Source organism: Macaca thibetana, chromosome 5, assembly GCF_024542745.1.
Source record: "Macaca thibetana thibetana isolate TM-01 chromosome 5, ASM2454274v1, whole genome shotgun sequence".
NCBI classification, from domain to species: Eukaryota; Metazoa; Chordata; class Mammalia; order Primates; family Cercopithecidae; genus Macaca; species Macaca thibetana.
In genome coordinates, this window is record NC_065582.1 from 82,789,269 (window position 1) to 82,806,748 (window position 17,480).

Here is a 17,480-nt window from a genome sequence, read left to right on the forward strand (position 1 = left end):
TTGACCAATTAAGTTGATGAACTATATTTAAAATTTTCCTAATATTGAATCATCTTTCATTCCTGAAATATATCCTAAGTCATTTTTATGGAAGTATTAAAAACCACATTGCATTTTGCCTTTACAGTTTTTAGAGCCTTAAAATCTGTTTTTCTAAGGAATATTGGGGAGGTATGCATGTACGTGTGTGTGTATAGTGCTATCCTTGTCAGATTTAAATATTAGCTTAAGGCAGCTTCATAAATAAAATGGCCTGGGGCACTTTTCAATATTTTTTTGCCTTTGAGCAGTTATTATATCATTGAGAATTCCCTATACTTTGAAAAGGAGATAGATTGTTTGGAAGAAAATTGTGCTTGTCACCCTTCTTCAACGTAATCATTTGAAAACTTTAAAATTTTAGCTATATTTAAAAAGGCCTATTAAGGTTTTCTATGAGTTTTGAACACATACACACACACACACACAAACGTGAACACACACATGCACACACCTCAGTTTATTCAGGTGTACTTAGGCGTATGAACATATAGATTTTCTGAGGGTTTCTACTCTTTGGGGAATATTTGGATCTGTATTTTTTAATGTATTACTATAGAATTGTACAGAGTATTAAAATATTTTTTAAATATTTCTGTATGCTTATATATGTTCTCATAATATGACTGAAAATGAGAAAGGAAAAGAATATAAAAACACAGTTTTTCTGATTTGTAATTTCTCTCCCTGTCACACACACACGCATGCTCACAGTCCATTTACAGATTTTTGAACTTTGTTTTTTGTTTTCCCCAAAATGTCAACTCTAATATTTGTCTGTTTTTCCCTTCATTGATATATTTATTATCATTAAATTATGTTGCCTATTTTCCTAAAGATAGTTTGGGATATTTTGTTTATTTTTGGCCTTCTTTATATTCACATAACTTCTTTTTTTTTTTTTTTTTTTTGAGACGGAGTCTTGCTCTGTCACCAGGCTGGAGGGCAGTAGCACAATCTCAGCTCACTGCAATATCTGCCTCCTGGGTTCCAGCAATTCTCCTGCCTTAGTCTCCCGAGTAGCTGGGATTATAGGCACGTGTCACCACACCCAGCTAATTTTTGTATTTTTAGTAGAGATGAGGTTCACCATGTTGACCAGTGTGGTCTCGATCTCCTGACCTTGTGATCTGTCCACCTTGGCCTCCCAAAGTGCTGGGAGTACAGGCATGAGCCACCATGCCCATCCAACTTCTTTCACTTAGAGCACAGTTTTGAAAGCTTTATATGGTAGCAACTGTCATCTCTAATTTTTCAGTTGAGGAAACAAAAGATGACTTTGTTGACAAATTACTGAGGCAGATGTACATTTTAGTGTTCTTTATTAACCATCATGGTGCTCAGATGCCAGAGAGCGTGTGATGACTTGGCATCCCTGAAGAGTTTGTCTGATAATCCAGACATAAGAATTGATTCTGCTCTGCAGAATCATTTAATCATATGTTTTATTCACTCATTCATTCATTTTTCAAATATCCATTGAGTTTTTTTGTGCCAGACCTTGTGCTAACTTTTGGAGATACAAATATGAAAACACATGGAACCTCCATTCAAGGAGACTTATTGTAAGTCAAGTGGAGAAATAGATAATATCTCACAAACAGTAATTACTGTAATAGAGGTATGTCCACACTGTTTTGGTAACATACACATACCTCATAGCACAAAGTTACTCATGAAAAGTAGATGATTTGGAAATACTATTTTATTCCGATATAATCAGTATATATAGCTTAATACTTTCTGTGTGTCAGATAATACACTGTGTCCTGAGGAAAACAAGGTATAAAAATAATTTTTCTCATGCGTGAGAAGCCTTTAGTCTAGTGGGAAATGACCCATCTCATTATAATAAAGATGTATACCAGATACCTGTGAGACATAGAAGAGAAACTTAGGAGTTAAAAAGAAAGGCTTTCTTCACAGAGAAAGTAGTGTTTGAACTGAGATTTGAAAGGCAAGCAGGGATTTATTAGATGGACAGGTTGTGGCTTTCTAAGCAGAAGGAACAACATGTGCAAAGGCACAGTGGCATGAAAAGGCAAATACTGTGCTAATGCTAAAGCATAAGGGGCAAGATGGTGAGGGGTGAGAAAAGAGGTAAAAGATAAAAATTTATAGAGCACATATCTTATCAGACACCATTCTAAATACTTTATATAGATTTACTCCATAAGTCTTTATCATTGCTTTGTGTTGGAAATATTTCAAATCTAGTTCTTTTGAAATACACTATAAATTATTGTTAACTATAGTCACTCTACTGTGCTATTGAATACTAGAACTTATTCCTTCTGTCTAACTGTATTTCCATATTCATTAACCAGTCTCTCTTCATCCCCATCTCCCACACCACCACCACCTCCACCCCACCACTCTCCCACTATGTCCCGAACCCACCTTGTCCACCTTTCCCAGCAACTACTGTTCTGCTCTCTACTTCCATCAGATCAACTTACTTAGTTTCCGTGTACGATTGAGAACATGGAATATTTGCCTTTCTGTGCCTGGCTTATTTCACTTAACATGATGACCTCCAATGCCATCCATTTTGCTGCAAATGATAGGATTTCATTCTTTTATTTTTTTTAATTTTATTTTTTTGAGATGGAGTTTCAATCTGTCACCCAGGCTAGAGTGCAGTGGCACAATAAAATAATGGGATTACAGGCATGAACCACTGCACCCGGCCGGATTTCATTCTTTTTTAATGGCTGAATAGTAATTCATTGTGTATATTAATAAATATACATTTTCTTTATTCATCCATTGATAGACATTTAGGTTCTGTATCTTGGCTATTGTGAATAGTGCTGTAATGAACATGGGAGTGCATATTTCTTTGATATCCTCATTTCCTTTCTTTTGGGTATATGCCTAGCAGTGGGATTGCTGGCTGGATCATATAGTGCAACTGTTTTTAGTTTTTTGAGGAATCTCCATACTGTTTTCCAAAGTGGCTATACTAATTTACATTCCCACCAACATAGTACCAGCATTCTCCTTTCTCCACATCCTTGCTAACATCCATGTTTTTTGTCTTTTTGATAACAGCAATTTTAACCCAGGAGAGATGATACCACATTGTGGTTTTGATTTACATTTCTCTGTTGATTAGTGGTGTTGACCTTTTTTTTTTCCATGTACCTTTTGGCCATTTGCATATTTTTTCTTGAGAAATGTTTATTCAGATCATTTGCCCATTCGTAAATCAGATTATTTTATTATTGCTATTGAGTTCCTTATATATTCTGGTTATTAATCCCTTGTCTGGTGGAGAGTTTGCACATATTTTCTCCCATTCTGTAAGTTGTCTCTTTACTGAGATGTTTTCTTTGCTGTGAAGAAGCTTTTTAGAATGATGTAATTCTATGTCTAGTTATGCTTCTGTTGCCTGTGCTTTTGAGGTCTTATCCAAACAATCATTTCCCAGACCAATGTCCTGAAGCATTTCCACAATGTTTTCTTCTAGTAGCTTTATAGTTTCAGGTCTTATATTTAAGTCTTTAATTCATCTTTATCTGATTTTTGCATGTAGTAAGAGGGGTCTAGTTTCATTTTTCAGTATATAGATACTCAGTTTTTCTAGTACCATTTATTGAAAAGACTGTCCCTTCCCCCACTGAAAGTTCTTGGCAGCTTTGTCAAGAATCAGTTGGCTGTAAATACATGGATTTATTTCTGGGTGGACATCTAAGCTTAACATGCAGTGTATCTAAAGGCTTTTGGGCAGAAATGATAAATTGATGGACATTTCCAGTGTTGTTTTATAATTATCCTAAATCTTGTCCATTACCCATAAACAAAGTCTCATGAATTTGAAACCCCCATTCACACAAGGAAAATGTGATATAGACACACAATATCTATAATACTAAATAAGACAAAAGTTGTGCCGTTTTACTTTTATGCCTCTAAGTGGAAATTTTAAATGAATAGTAAATTTGCTTATAAAACTATGAAAAACTAAATTCTGTATTTTTCATATTGTAATTATTTTCTTCATAAAGCAAAGTAGTATAATTTTTTCTAAATTTAATTTACTAATCTCCTAAAATTAATTTGCAGAAGAACTTGTATACATTAAAGTTCTTTACACATACACATTCATGGAAGTTTAGAACATTTAAATTTGTCAGCAGTTCCTCTCTTTCTCTTCATATAGCAATACTCTTTCCTTTGAAAAACTCCTCCCATATGATGCATTTGATTGGAACCAATGCCGAGGTCAAATCTTTATTTAAATCAGTCAGTTCTTCATAGAAAATACTTTGGACAAATCCTCTTCTTCATTAGTCAGGGCACTCTTTTCACTCAGATGAAACTTCAGTTTGAAATGCCACATTCATCACAAAATGACTAAAAGTGGAACTAGATTAATCAAAAAGTTCTTTATTTTATCTTCATAAATATATGACTTCATGTGAAGACTGGAAAAAATACCTGTAGAGATTGCAATCTAATGAAAAAGGAGATGGAAGCATTGATTGTATGGCTTGCTGATTTCAAAACTCTTTAATCTTTCTGAAGCACTTTTAATTTCAGGATGTTTAAGTAGCTTTAATTCTTATTATTAAAAAATTAAGATGCTTAATGCCAATTTTTTATTGAAAGCCATAACCCCATAAAGCTTAGCAATTTCCATTTCTATTTGAAAGTTAATGAAATGAGAGAACAAGCACTTTACCACTGAATAATTCAGAGTACAACTGAGGAGACCCACGGCGTGAGAGCTGACATCAAACTCCAATTGAAAACCATTTTTTAAAAATAAATCTGTCTGGTAAATGATTTGTATGGTTTATTTTTTCTTACCTAGAAATTCTAAAATGGACATTCTAAGTGTAGAATTCCACAATGCAACTGAGAAAATGAGTAAATGAGATAATTATTAGACTATTTTGATAACTTATGAAACATATAAATGAAAACTTTTTTGACTCCTTATATTTTAAACACTTGAATTTTTTAAGTGTTTAAATTCTCAAGTCATGTCACGTAAGATTTCAAGAGATCACTAGTGCTCAATAAATTTGTGTTGAATTTAGTTGTGTTGTATTGCATTGCCTATTATGGGGGAAGGCTCATCCTTCTTTCTGCTAAGAAACAGAGAATAATTGTAAACAGCCCTTAGTCTGAATCATCTTTGTGCCATGTCATAGACACAAACCAGTGGATGGGTTTGATAGCCTGGAGTCTTGAGTTTACCTCCTTCACAGTTGAGACACATTGTTAGTTTGGTTTACTATTTAAGAAATCATTAGGATGCTCTTTATTCATCTCTGAGAATCAAGTTTCCACTCAACCATTTATATATAACATAAATTATATTATAAAAGTCCAATACATGTATTAGAACCAGTTTCTTTAATTACTATATATGCCTAATTACAGTGCAATTTCTCATATTACCTGAGTTAAAATTAATGCATTTCAAAACAACAGTAATTTATATTTAAAGAAAAGTGAAATGTACTTAAAAGAGCTGTTTTTTCTAAAGACACAGCACTCTCATAAAGAAAACTTTGCCTCATCTCTTTCTACATGTTTGAGTCAGTCAAAACATGTAGTCAAAACATGAGCAGTCAGTCAAAACAATAATGCTTTCCTATAGGTGTAAATAATAAAGAAGTAAACCTCAATAGTAAAGAATCAGTTACGCTAGCGGTCCCCAGCCATTTTGGCACCAGGGACTGTTTTCCTGGAAGACAGTGTTTCCATGGACTGGGTTTGGGGTTGGGGGGATGGTTTCAGGATGAATCAAGCACATTACATTTATCATGCACTTTATTTATATTATTATTACATTGTAATATAAAATGAAATAATTATACAACTTACCATAAGGTAGAATCAGTGGGAGCCCTGAGCTTGTTTTACTGCAACTAGATGGTCCTATCTGGAGGTGATGGGAGACAGTGACAGATCATCAAGCATTAGACTCTCATAAAGAGCATGCAACCTAGACCCCTCACATACGCAGTTCACAACAGCATTTGTACTCCTATGAAAATCTAATTCCACCACTGATCTGACAGGATGCAGAGCTCAGACGGTAATGGAGCAATGGGGAGCAACTGTAAATACAGATGCAACTTTGCTGACTCGCTTGCCGCTCACTTCCTGCTGTGTAGCCCAGTCTCTAACAGGCCATGGACCAGTACCAGTCCATGGCCTGGGGGCTGGAGACCACTGAATTACACAATAGACTGAAAATTAGATAGTTTCCTCTTCTCTTATATGCTGTATTCTTTGGTATCAAGATATTCTATTACTGGGGATAATCTGTTTTTCTATGATATTCTCAATATTTTTTTGTTTGTACATTTTTTTTTCAGTCAAGAGAATCCATCCCATTAAATGACCTAAAGTCAGAAGTATCACCACGGATTTCAGCAGAGGACCTGATTGACTTGTGTGAGCTGACAATGACAGGCCACTTCAAAACACCCACCAAGAAAACAAAGTCCAGTAAACCAAAGCTCCTGGTGGTTGACATCCGGAACAGTGAAGAGTATCCTTTGCATATGCTGTTTTAAAGGGTGGTACTGCTTATTTATATTGCATCCTTTCATTTAAATGGTGCGTGGTTAAAAAAAAAAATTCTGGGATTCTTCTGAATTCAAGTAGTTAAATTACTCTCAAACTGGATGTCAGAATGGTCTTACATAAGGTTTTATAAGATAACATTACATGCCAGAGACCTTATGATATTTTCCAAACACCACTAGAATATTAGAATATTTTCTTGCTTATTGTGTTTCTCTCGTGTATATTGCTATTCTTGAAGGCATTTGAATCCTTCATACTATAGATAGGAATTGTGGCAAAGATGAAGAGTAAGTATACACCTGTTCTACCTCATAGCCTAGAGAAAAAGTTTGCTACATCTCAACATTGACCTTGTGTTCATTATAATTTTCAAAACACTGGCTTATATAGAACATGTATTTTTACTAACTGCAAAGTGTTATTTGCAAAGATTTTACTATTGAACATACTGTAACATCCAGTGGGTTTCATTGGCATTGGAGTATGAACAGTTACAAAAAGTAACAGCTCAGTCTCCTCTTCTTTTATTTTCATTCTCTTCAGATTCTTTGATTGTGTGTTTTCTAGAATCTAGATAAATGATTTTCACTTTGTTTAAAAACAGAGCAAGTCTTAAAATCTTTCTTAGAAACTCAATATATAAAATATAAATGAATTTTATTATAACTAATTTGCTTCATAAGTTCAAATTTATAGCATTTACTAACTATAAATGCTATAAAGGAGGGTTAGCAGGTTAATGGTTTCTTATATGCTAAAATTGGCATATACAGGGTATCCTGTGTCCAAAATGTTTGTGACAGTATTTCAGGTTTCATATTTTTTAGGATTTTGGAATATTTCCATTATATATATACTTACCAGTTCAGAATATCTAATCCAAAAGCCTCTAATGAGCATTTCCTTTGAGCCTGATGTTGTTACTCAAAAAGTTTGATTTTGGAGCATTTCAGATTTTATAGTTTTGGATTAAGGCTACTCAATCAGCAATAAGTTTTCATGTTCATATTTTCAATTCCAATTTTTGAAATGAGATTCGAATTATAATTTACAGACTTTATTAAGTAATTCATAAAATCTTTGGTTTCTGAAAGTACAATTTGAGAGCCCACAATTTCAAAGATATATTCTCATCATTTTGTGAAAAGTTGCTACTTTCTATTTTTCTGAGTTTGGAGATAGTGTAAATGTTGATCTCCCTGGTTGTTAGGGTTTCAGCAATACTGGAAATTCTTTGCAGAGTGGATGAGTGGACTCCCAAAAGAGGCATTAAATTCTATTTAACTGATCAAGAACCCATAGTCTAGAAGTTCTTCTGACTTTATACTTCAAGAGTTTAGAATCTGTTTAATGTTTTTAACTTTTTAATTTGTATTTCTTTTGTTTGAGTCTTTATTCATAGCCATTCTCCCATAAAACCATACAAAATAGCATTATAATATCCTATTTTAATCTTAAAGATAATTCTCCCATTCTGTAGGTTGTCTGTTGCCAGGTCTGACCTGCAGACCCTGGCCAAATGACTGATGTAAGAATGCACTCAGACATGGGTGTCCAGTGAAAAAGAGGGCTAGGGGACCTGGCCACTTACAGACCCCGAGAAGGGTGCTATAAAGAGTCAGCAGCTGTGGCCCTGACAAGTTGGTGCTGTAGGCATTTATTTAGTACAGATTTAATAACAAAGGCTTTGAGTCAACACACTTTTGCATAATTAACATGGTTACTCTGCCCAGAGATAGCAGTCATGTGTGTGGATGATTAAAGGCCAGGTTCCGAGGCCTAAGTAAACTAACTTATCTAGATTAATTCATTTATATCTCTTTGTTATCTAACCTTTGCTCTCAGGCTCTGGATAAGAGGGTTTGGCTACCTTCAGCCGAATCCATTTCCGAAACTTTTGTAAAAGCTCCCTGCCTTCCGAGAAGGTTTGCATCTTTCTACAATTTTTCCCACCACCCTATCTCCTACATCTCCCCCTTTTCTGTTTTTAGCATCAGGTTTTGTTGATTGAAGAGTACAGATGTGTGTAGCAACAACTTTGTCAGGCATGGCGGGCACTGCTCGCATTCCAACTTTGCATCCTAGAATTAGTAAATAATAGAAGGCAAATATGAGCATAATTAGCAACATTCTTTTCCAATTAAGGAGTGACATGTAGTATTACTTGGCACCTTAGTCCAATGTGTGCTGTTATTGAGGAACCCCATTTGGGACATGTCAATCTCTCTTAGCTAAGCAGTTGTGTTGTTAGAAGCTGAGAAGGGGGTGTTTGTTTAAGTAATAGGGCTGAAGAAAGGTGTATCTAAGAGATGAGCCCAATAGAGAGTAGCAGGTGGGGGTTGCAGGTAAAGTGAAAGAGTTAAAAAAGTTAATAAAGCATAGGAAGGAACAAATTATCTGGAGTGAATGGTGTCTGTGTCCAGAGCAGATTTGCTCAGTCTTTTAATTTCTCTTCCTAAGAGTCCTGTCCAGGGCCTGTGTTGTCCCAGGAAGCCACATTGTCTGGGGCTGTAGGTCCTGTAGGGTTATTTTCTTTATTTCTGGTACTGGGTTGTGTCCTAGCCATGCTATGGTAAAGTTTCATATGTCGTGCTGGAATCCAAAGAGGACCTGAGGGGGTGTGAACACAAACATATCCTCTCCCCCATGTTAACAATTCATTTGGACCACACCATACATTACTGTTTACATCTTTCCATAAAACTGCAGATTTTATGTCTTGAGAGGTTTTTGCAAAGTGCTTTTCTACAGCTGATTGAAATTTATCATCTAAATTTTTAAAATTAAGGGTAAATAAGGCTTGTGCTAATAGTGTTGCAGGGTCCTTACTCATATTCCCCCTTTTTTGTTTTCTGAGCATATTTTTAAGGGCAGAGGGGGTACGTTCTACTATGGCCTCTTCTTGGAGGTTATATGGGATGCCTGTGGAATATTGGATAGTCCACTGTGACAAAATTGTTGAAATTGTGAGCTGGCATAAGCCAGACCATTATCAGTTTTAATTTTTGTAGGCTGCCCCATAAATGCAAAAGTTAAAAGATGATGTTTAATGACATATCGGGTGGACTCTCCAGGAAAGGCATGAGCACTAATTGAGAATAGTTTTTAATGGATACATGTACCTATCTTAGTTTTTCAAATTCAGGCACATGTGTAACACATCTGTTTGCCATAACTGATGAGGTTCTAGTCCTCTAGGGTTAACACCTGTAGAAGGAGGGACATACCTGTGAGCCGGCAATCTGGGCATTGCTGGGTAATTTGTTTAGCTAGTCTCTGGGTAGGTTGAAATTGCTTCAATAAGTTTCTCCAGTTTTGGTGAAAAAATTGATGCAATTGGGTGGCGTGGTCAAGCAGTGATGTTCTAACTTGTAGATCTGCTTAATCATTGCCATAAGCCAGTGGGCCAGGCAGCGAGCTGTGGGCTCAAATTTGTGTGATAAAAATAGGATGTGTATATTGATCTAGCAAATGCTGAAGTCGGAGAAAAAGTGCATACAGGCTGGGCTCCAAGGTGGACTTAATGAGGGCTGTCTCAAGTTTCTGCAATAAACAGAGTAAGCAGACTCACTAACAATATTGATGAGCTGAACGGAAAAAGTTTCCAAGGCCAATAGTAAGGCTCCAACTTCAGCTCTCTGAGTGCTAGTAAATCCAGAACAAGTGAGGGAATTATGTGGTCTCCACCAGACAGCCTCTTTTCCATGTTTACCAGAGCCATCAGTAAACAGTGTTAAAGCATTAGGTATGGAGGATTGAACTATTTTAGTAGGCAAAACCACAGAAGTACAAGATAAGAACTAAAGGAGTTTGTCAGCAGGAAGGGCATGCTCTATATGGCCTTTGTAATCAGAGAGTGCTATTTGCAGGTCCACAGATAAGGCAATACTGCCTTGAATTGCTTTTTACTTAAAGGAATCCTGATGATATCAGGGTCATAACATAGCAACTGATTGCATCGTCTGCAGCCTGAATAGATGACTTCACTGAATAACTGGATATAGGGAGAGAGTGTTTTAGTCCTGGTATGTGAGCAAAAAACCCCATCTAGGAAGCATAGCCCTGGGGTCATCTGTAGGGGAGTATTTAGTGGGAAAAACAAATAATTGAACTGAATACCATGGATCAATGCAATCTAGTTGTCTCTGAGAAATAGCTTGCTCTATCTCTTCAATTTCCCTTTCTGCTGCAGGAGTTAAATACCTGGGAGAGTATAGGGCAGCATTGCCTTTTAAGATAGAAAACAGATTCTGTAACTTATCAGTAGTTATGCCCAAGGTGGGGCAAAGCCAGTTAATATTGCCTAGTAATTTCTGATAATCATTTAAGGTATGTAAGTTGCTAGTATTTAATTTAACCTTTTGAGGTCTTACTGACTGGGAAGTTAGAATGTACCCAAGATATTTCGATATTTCCAAGGAGAAGACATCTGTACTTTTTCAGGTTCTATGATTAAACCTCTTAACTTTGTATTCTTTATGACAGAGGCATGTAACTTTAAAAATACTGGCTCTGTTGGGGCTGCTAGTAAAATATCATCCATAAAATGAATAATCCTGCAATTAGGAAATTATTTTCTACTGGGGAACAAAGCTTGATTTACATGATATTGACACATGGTAGGACTGTTAAACATTCCCTGAGGAAGCACTTTCCAATGAAATCAGTGAGCTGGCCTTTCACTATTAAGAGCTGTTATTGTAAATGCAGATTTTTATCCGTCCTGTTCTGCAAGGGGAATAGTATAAGAGCAGTCTTTTAAGTCAATAATGATTGTAGGCCATTCTCAAGGAATTGCCACGTGTGGGGGCAGTGGGGGCCTGTTGAAGGGGCCCCATAGGTTGCAACTTAACATTAATAGCACATAAGTCATGCGAAAGTCTCCATTTACCAGACTTTTGGGGAATGATGAAAATGGGCAAATTCCAAAGACTGTTTGATGGTTCTATATGGCTTTTAATTGTTCCTCAGCTAATTCATGGGCTCTTTGTAATTTCTCTCCCTTTAAAGGCAACTGTTCTACCCAAATAGGATTTTGAGAGAGCCACGTTAGGGGTAAGGGAGAAATAACAGTGGCCATTATTTGAAAGAGGTCTGCAGAGTGACCTCAGTTAACCCTCTTGTAAATGGGCTACTGGCTCCGTTTTCTTTAAAGATTTTTCTTAGCTCTTTATAAGCATTAAAAGAAATGGGTTCATGTACCTGATTGCCTTGTCAATCTTGCATTACCAGCCAGGATAAGAGCTCCCCATCTAATGCCTCTTGCCTAAGACAAGGTCCCATAGCTATAGCATATCCCTTGTCTTTTTTCCAATTTATTGGAGGAGGGGGCTCAGGCAAAACCTCCGTTTCCTCTTTGTTATTTTTTCCCGGAAACAGCGGGGCTGAGGGAGATGGAGGCAGTAAGGTAGATGACAGTTCCTCCTCTCTTCCCTTTTTAGGCTCTTCTGTGTAGAGCAGGACCAGAGCCACCGTAACCAAAGCCCATAACATTAAAGATATTATTGAGACCCATTGCTTTTGTGCATCATGTTGTTTAAGATTTCTATCCACTTGTTCCCAGAGCTCTACGTCTAGAGTACCTTCTTTCAGGAACCATGGGTTATGGGAAACAATAGTGTACACTAGGTCTCCTAACTGAGCCTGCAAAACCGAGGCTCTGCTAGCTTTAAGCAGCTGTTTCAATACTTTTATATACTGTTACTGTTGAACTGATAACCGTTGTCTTATGATGAAACCCTAGCCTGAATGGTTCCCTCAAACTTGGAAATCCCAAGTGGGCACCAATGACTTACTGACTGTGTAGTCTTTTCACCTTCATTTTTGAGGGTTCTGGCACGATCCGTTGCAGCATTCCTCATGTGGAGCACCACCTGCCAGGTCTGACCTGCAGACCCTGGCAGAATGACAGATTAAAGAATGCACTCAGAGACAGGTATCCAGTGAAAGAGTGGGCTAGAGGACCAGACCACTGACAGAAAGAGTTGTAGCAGCCGCGGCCCTGACAAGCTGGTGCTGCAGGCATTTATTTAGTATAGATTTAATGACAAAGGCTTTGAGTCAACACACTTATGGGTAATTAATATGGTCGCCATCCCCTGCAAGAGCAGTCGTGCACACGGATGATTAAAGACCAGGTTCCAAGGCCTAAGTAAACTAACTTATCTAGATCAATTCCTTTATATCCACTTGTTATCTAACCTTCGCTCTCAGGCTCCGGATAAGAGGGTTTGGCTGCCTTCAGCCAAATGCTTTTCTGAAGCTTTTGTAAAACCTGGCCTTCCAAGAAGGTTTGTATCTTTCTACAATTTTTCCCATGACCCTGACCAATCTCCTATAGTCTGTTTACTCTGTTGATAGTTTCTTTTGCTCTGCAGAAGCTCTTAAGTTTAATTAGGTCCCATTTGTCAATTTTTGCTTTTGTTGTGATTGCTTTTGGTTTCTTTGTCCTGAAATCTAAGCCCATTCCTAGGTTTAGGATGGTATTGCCTAGGTTGTCTTCCAGAGTTTTTATAGTTTGGGGTTTTACATTAAAGTCTTTTAACCCACCTTGAGTAGATTTTTGTATATGGTATAAGGAAGAGTTCCATCTTCAATCTTCTGCATACGGCTAGTCAGTTATCCCAGCACTATTTATTTAATAGGGAGTCTTTTTCCCATTTCTTGTTTTTTGTCAGCTTTGTCAAAGATCAGATGGTCTTAGATGTGTGGCCTTATTTCTAGGCTCTCTAGTCTGTTCCATTAGTCTATGTGCCTGTTTCTTTACCAGTGCCATGCTGTTTTGGTTACTGTAGCCTTGCAGTATAGTTTGAAGTTGGGTAGCATGATGTCTCCAGCTTTGTTCTTTTTGTTTAGCATTGTCTTGGATATTCAGGCCCTTTTTTGGTTCCATATGAATTTTAAAATAGTTTTTTCTTGTTCTGTGAATATTGTCCTTGGTAGTTTGATAGGAATAGCATTGAAACTGTATATTGCTTTGGGCAGTACAGCCATTTTCATGATATTGATCCTTCCTATCCATAAGCATGGGATGTCTTTCCATTTGTTTGTGTCTTCTCTGATTTCTTTGAGTAGTGTTTTGTAATTCTCGTTTTAGAGGTCCTTCACTTCCCTGGTGTGCTGTACTCCTAGGGAGTGTGTGTTTTGGGGGGGGGCAATTGTGAATGGGATTGCCTTTCTGATTTTGCTTTCAGGTTGGTTGTCATTGGTGTATAGGTGATTTTTGTACATTGATTTTGTATCCTGCAACCTCACTGAAGTTGTTTATCAGCTGAAGGAGCTTTTGGGTCAAGACTGCATGTTTTTCTAGATATAGAATCATGTCATCTACAGAGATAGTTTGACTTCTTCTCTTCCTATTTGAATGCACTTTATTTCTTTCTCTTTTTTTTTTTTTTTTTTTTTTTTTGGAGACGGAGTCTCGCTCTGTCGCCCAGGCTGGAGTGCAGTGGCCGGATCTCAGCTCACTGCAAGCTCCGCCTCCTGGGTCTACGCCATTCTCCTGCCTCAGCCTTCCCGAGTAGCTGGGACTACAGGCGCCCGCCACCTCGCCCGGCTAGTTTTTTGTATTTTTTTAGTAGAGACGGGATTTCACTGTGTTAGCCAGGATGGTCTCGATCTCCTGACCTCGTGATCCGCCCGTCTCGGCCTCCCAAAGTGCTGGGATTACAGGCTTGAGCCACCGCGCCCGGCCTATTTCTTTCTCTTGCCTCATTGTTCTGACTCGGACTTTCAATAATGTGTTGCATAGAAGTGGTGAGAGAGGGCATTCTTGTCTTGTGCCAGTTTTCAAGGGGAAAGCTTCCAGCTTGTGCCCATTCAGTATAATGTTGGCTGTGGTTTTGTCATAGATAGCTCTTATTATTTTGAAGTATATTCCTTCAATAGCTAGTTTATTGAGAGTTGTTAACGTGAATGGATGTTTAATTTTATCAAGTCTTTTCTGCATCTGTTGAGTTAATTATATGGTTTCTGTCTTTAGTTCTGCTTATGTAATGAATCACATTTATTGATTTTTTGCATGTTGAGCCAATCTTGCATCCCAGGGATGAAGCCTACTCGATCATGGTGAAGTAGCTTTTTGATGTGCTGCTGGATTAGGTTTACAAATATTTCATTGAGGATTTTTGCATCGATGTTCATCAAGGATGTTGGCCTGAAGTTTTATTTTTTTTATTGTGTCTCTGCCAGGCTTTGGTATGAAGTTGATGCTGGCCTCATAGAATGAGTTAGGTAGAAGTCCCTTCTTCTAAATTTTTTTGGAATAGTTTCAGTAGGAATGGTACCAGCTCTTCCTTGTACATTTGGTAGAATTTGGTTTTGAATCCATCAGGTCCTGGGCTTTTTTTGGTTGGTAGGCTATTTATTACTGATTGAATTTCAAAGATCATTATTGGTCTGTTCAGGGAATCAGTTTCTTTCTGGCTCAGTCTTGGGAGGGTGTATATGTCCAGGAATTTATCCATCTCTTCTAGGTTTTCTAGTTTGCGTACATAGAGCATATGGTTATTTTTATTTCTGTGGGGTCAGTGGTTATATTTCATTAGTCATTTCTAATTGTGTTATTTGGATCTTGTTTCTTCTTAGTCTAACTAGTGGCCTATCTTATCAATTTTTTTCAAAAAACCAACTCCTGAATTTATTGCTCTTTTGAATGGTTTTTCATTTTTTGATTTCCTTCACTTCACCCCTGATTTTTTTTTAATTATTTCTCACATTTTATTAGCTTTGAGGTTGTTTTAGTCTCATTTTTCTAATTATTTCAGTTGTGAAGTTAGGTTGTTAATTTAACATCTTTCTGACTTTTTGATGTGGATATTTGGTGGTATGTATTTCCCTCTTAACATTGCCTTAACTGTGTCCCAGAGATTCTGGTATGTTGTATCTTTGTTCTCTTTATTTTAAAAGAACTTCTTGATTTCTGCCTTTTATTTTTTACCCAAAAGTCAATCAGGAGCATGTTGTTTAATTTCTATGTAATTGTATGGTTTTGAGTGATTTTTATTGTGTTGACTTCTATTTTCATTGTGCTGTGGTCTGAGAGAATGTTTGGAATGACTTCAGTTCTTATACATTTATTGAGGATTGTTTTATGTCTAGTTATGTGGTCGATTTTAGAGTATGTGCCATGTGGTGATGAGAAGAATGTATATTCTTTTGGTTTTGGGTGAAGACGTCTGTAAAGTTATATCAGATTCATTTGGTCTAATGCTGAGTTTGGGTCCTGAATATCTTGTTAATTTTCTGCTTCAGTGATCTGTATAATACTGTCACTGTAGTGTTGAAGTCTTCCATTATGATTTTGTGGGAGTCGATGTCTCTTTGTAGGTCTCTAAGAACTTGCTTTATGAATCTGGGTGCTCCTGTATTGGGTTCATATGTATTTAGAATAGTTAGGTCTTGTTAAATTGAACCCTTTACCATTATATAATGCCCTTGTCTTTTTTTTTTTGATCACTGTTGGTTTGAAATCTGTTTTATCTGAAATTAGGATTGCAACCCCTGCTTTTTTCTGTGTTTTGTTTTCTTGGTAGATTTTTCTCCATCCCTTTATTTTGAGCTTATGAGTGTCATTATGTGTGAGATACGTCTCTTGAAGACAGCATATTATTGGGTCTTACTTTTTTATCCTGCTTGCCACTCTGTTCCTTTTAAGTGGGGTATTTGGACCATTTACATTCAAGATTCGTATTGATATGTGTGGATTGGTTTTTGTCGTTGTGCTGTTAGCTGGTGGTTATGTTGGCCTGTTTGTGTGGTTGCTTTACAGTGACATTGGTCTGTGTTTAAGTGTGTTTTTGTATTTGCTGGTAGTGATCTTTCTATATTTAGTGCTCCTTTCAAGATCTCTTTCTTATAAGGCAGGTCTGGTAGTAATGAAGTCCCTTAATATTTGCTTATCTGAAAAGGATCTTATTTCTTCTTCACTTAGAGAGTTTAGTTTAGCTAGATAATTCTTGGTTGAAGACTTTTTTCTTTCAGAATATTCAATATAGTCCCCTAATCTATTCTGGCTTGTAGGGTTTCAGCCGAGAGGTCTGCTGTTAGCCTGATGGGAATCCCTTTGCAGGTGACCTGCCCTTTCTTGCTAGATGCCTTTAACATTCTTTCTCTCATTTCAGCCTTGGAAAATTTGACAGTTATGTGTCTTGGGTATGATCTTGTGTAGAATCTTGCAGGAGGTCTCTGTATTTCCTGAATTTGACTCTTGGCCTCTCTACAAGGTTAGGGAAGTTTTCATGGAAGAATCCTGAAATGCATTTTCCAAGTTGTTTGCTCTCTCCCCCTCTCTTTCAGGGATGCCAATGATTTATATATTCAGTTTCTTTACATAATTTCATACATTTTGGAGGCTTTGTTCATTACTTTTTATTCTTTTTATTATTATTATTTTAGTCTGACGTCTTATTTCAAAGAACCAGCTTTCAAATTGTGAGATTCTTTCATCAGCTTGGTTTATTCTGCTGTTAATACTGGTGATTGCATTGTAAAATTCTTGTGTTTTTCATCTCTGTCCAATTTGTTAAGTTCTTTTTTATACTAGCTATTTCATCCTTCAGCTACTGTATCACTTTATTGTGATTCTTAATTTTCTTGGATTGGGTTTTGCCATCCTCCTGAATTTCGATTATCTTTGTTCCTGTCCATATTCTGAATTCTATTTCTGTCATTCCAGCCAGTTCAGCATGATTAAGAATTCTTGTTGGAGAACTGGTGCAGCCATTTGGAAGACATATGACACCCTGGCCACTTTAGTTACTGGAGTTCTTGCATTGGTTCTTTCTCACCTCTGCATGTGGGTGTTCCTTTAACTGTGGTATAGATTAAGTACAGTCAATAGATTTCTTTTCTGGATATTTTCACTGGGATGAGTATTTGTATAGGGTCTT

General features: G+C 36.9%; 3 protein-coding genes across 6 annotated transcripts in view; 2 read left to right on the forward strand and 1 right to left on the reverse strand.

Annotated features, from left to right (window-relative positions):
* PPA2 (inorganic pyrophosphatase 2) overlaps positions 1 to 17,480 on the forward strand; it is a 1,020,900-nt gene that overhangs the window by 300,941 nt on the left and 702,479 nt on the right. The gene's annotated exons all lie outside the window — the stretch shown is intronic.
* Positions 1 to 17,480, reverse strand: part of AIMP1 (aminoacyl tRNA synthetase complex interacting multifunctional protein 1) — a 524,679-nt gene that overhangs the window by 198,690 nt on the left and 308,509 nt on the right. The window lies entirely within an intron of this gene.
* Positions 1 to 17,480, forward strand: part of TBCK (TBC1 domain containing kinase) — a 235,564-nt gene that overhangs the window by 169,275 nt on the left and 48,809 nt on the right. For all 4 annotated transcript variants that reach the window (XM_050791478.1, XM_050791477.1, XM_050791480.1 and 1 more), the window contains one exon: positions 6,378 to 6,553. In XM_050791478.1, the coding sequence (XP_050647435.1) occupies positions 6,378 to 6,553 (176 nt within the window). The remainder of the gene's footprint in view (positions 1 to 6,377; positions 6,554 to 17,480) is intronic.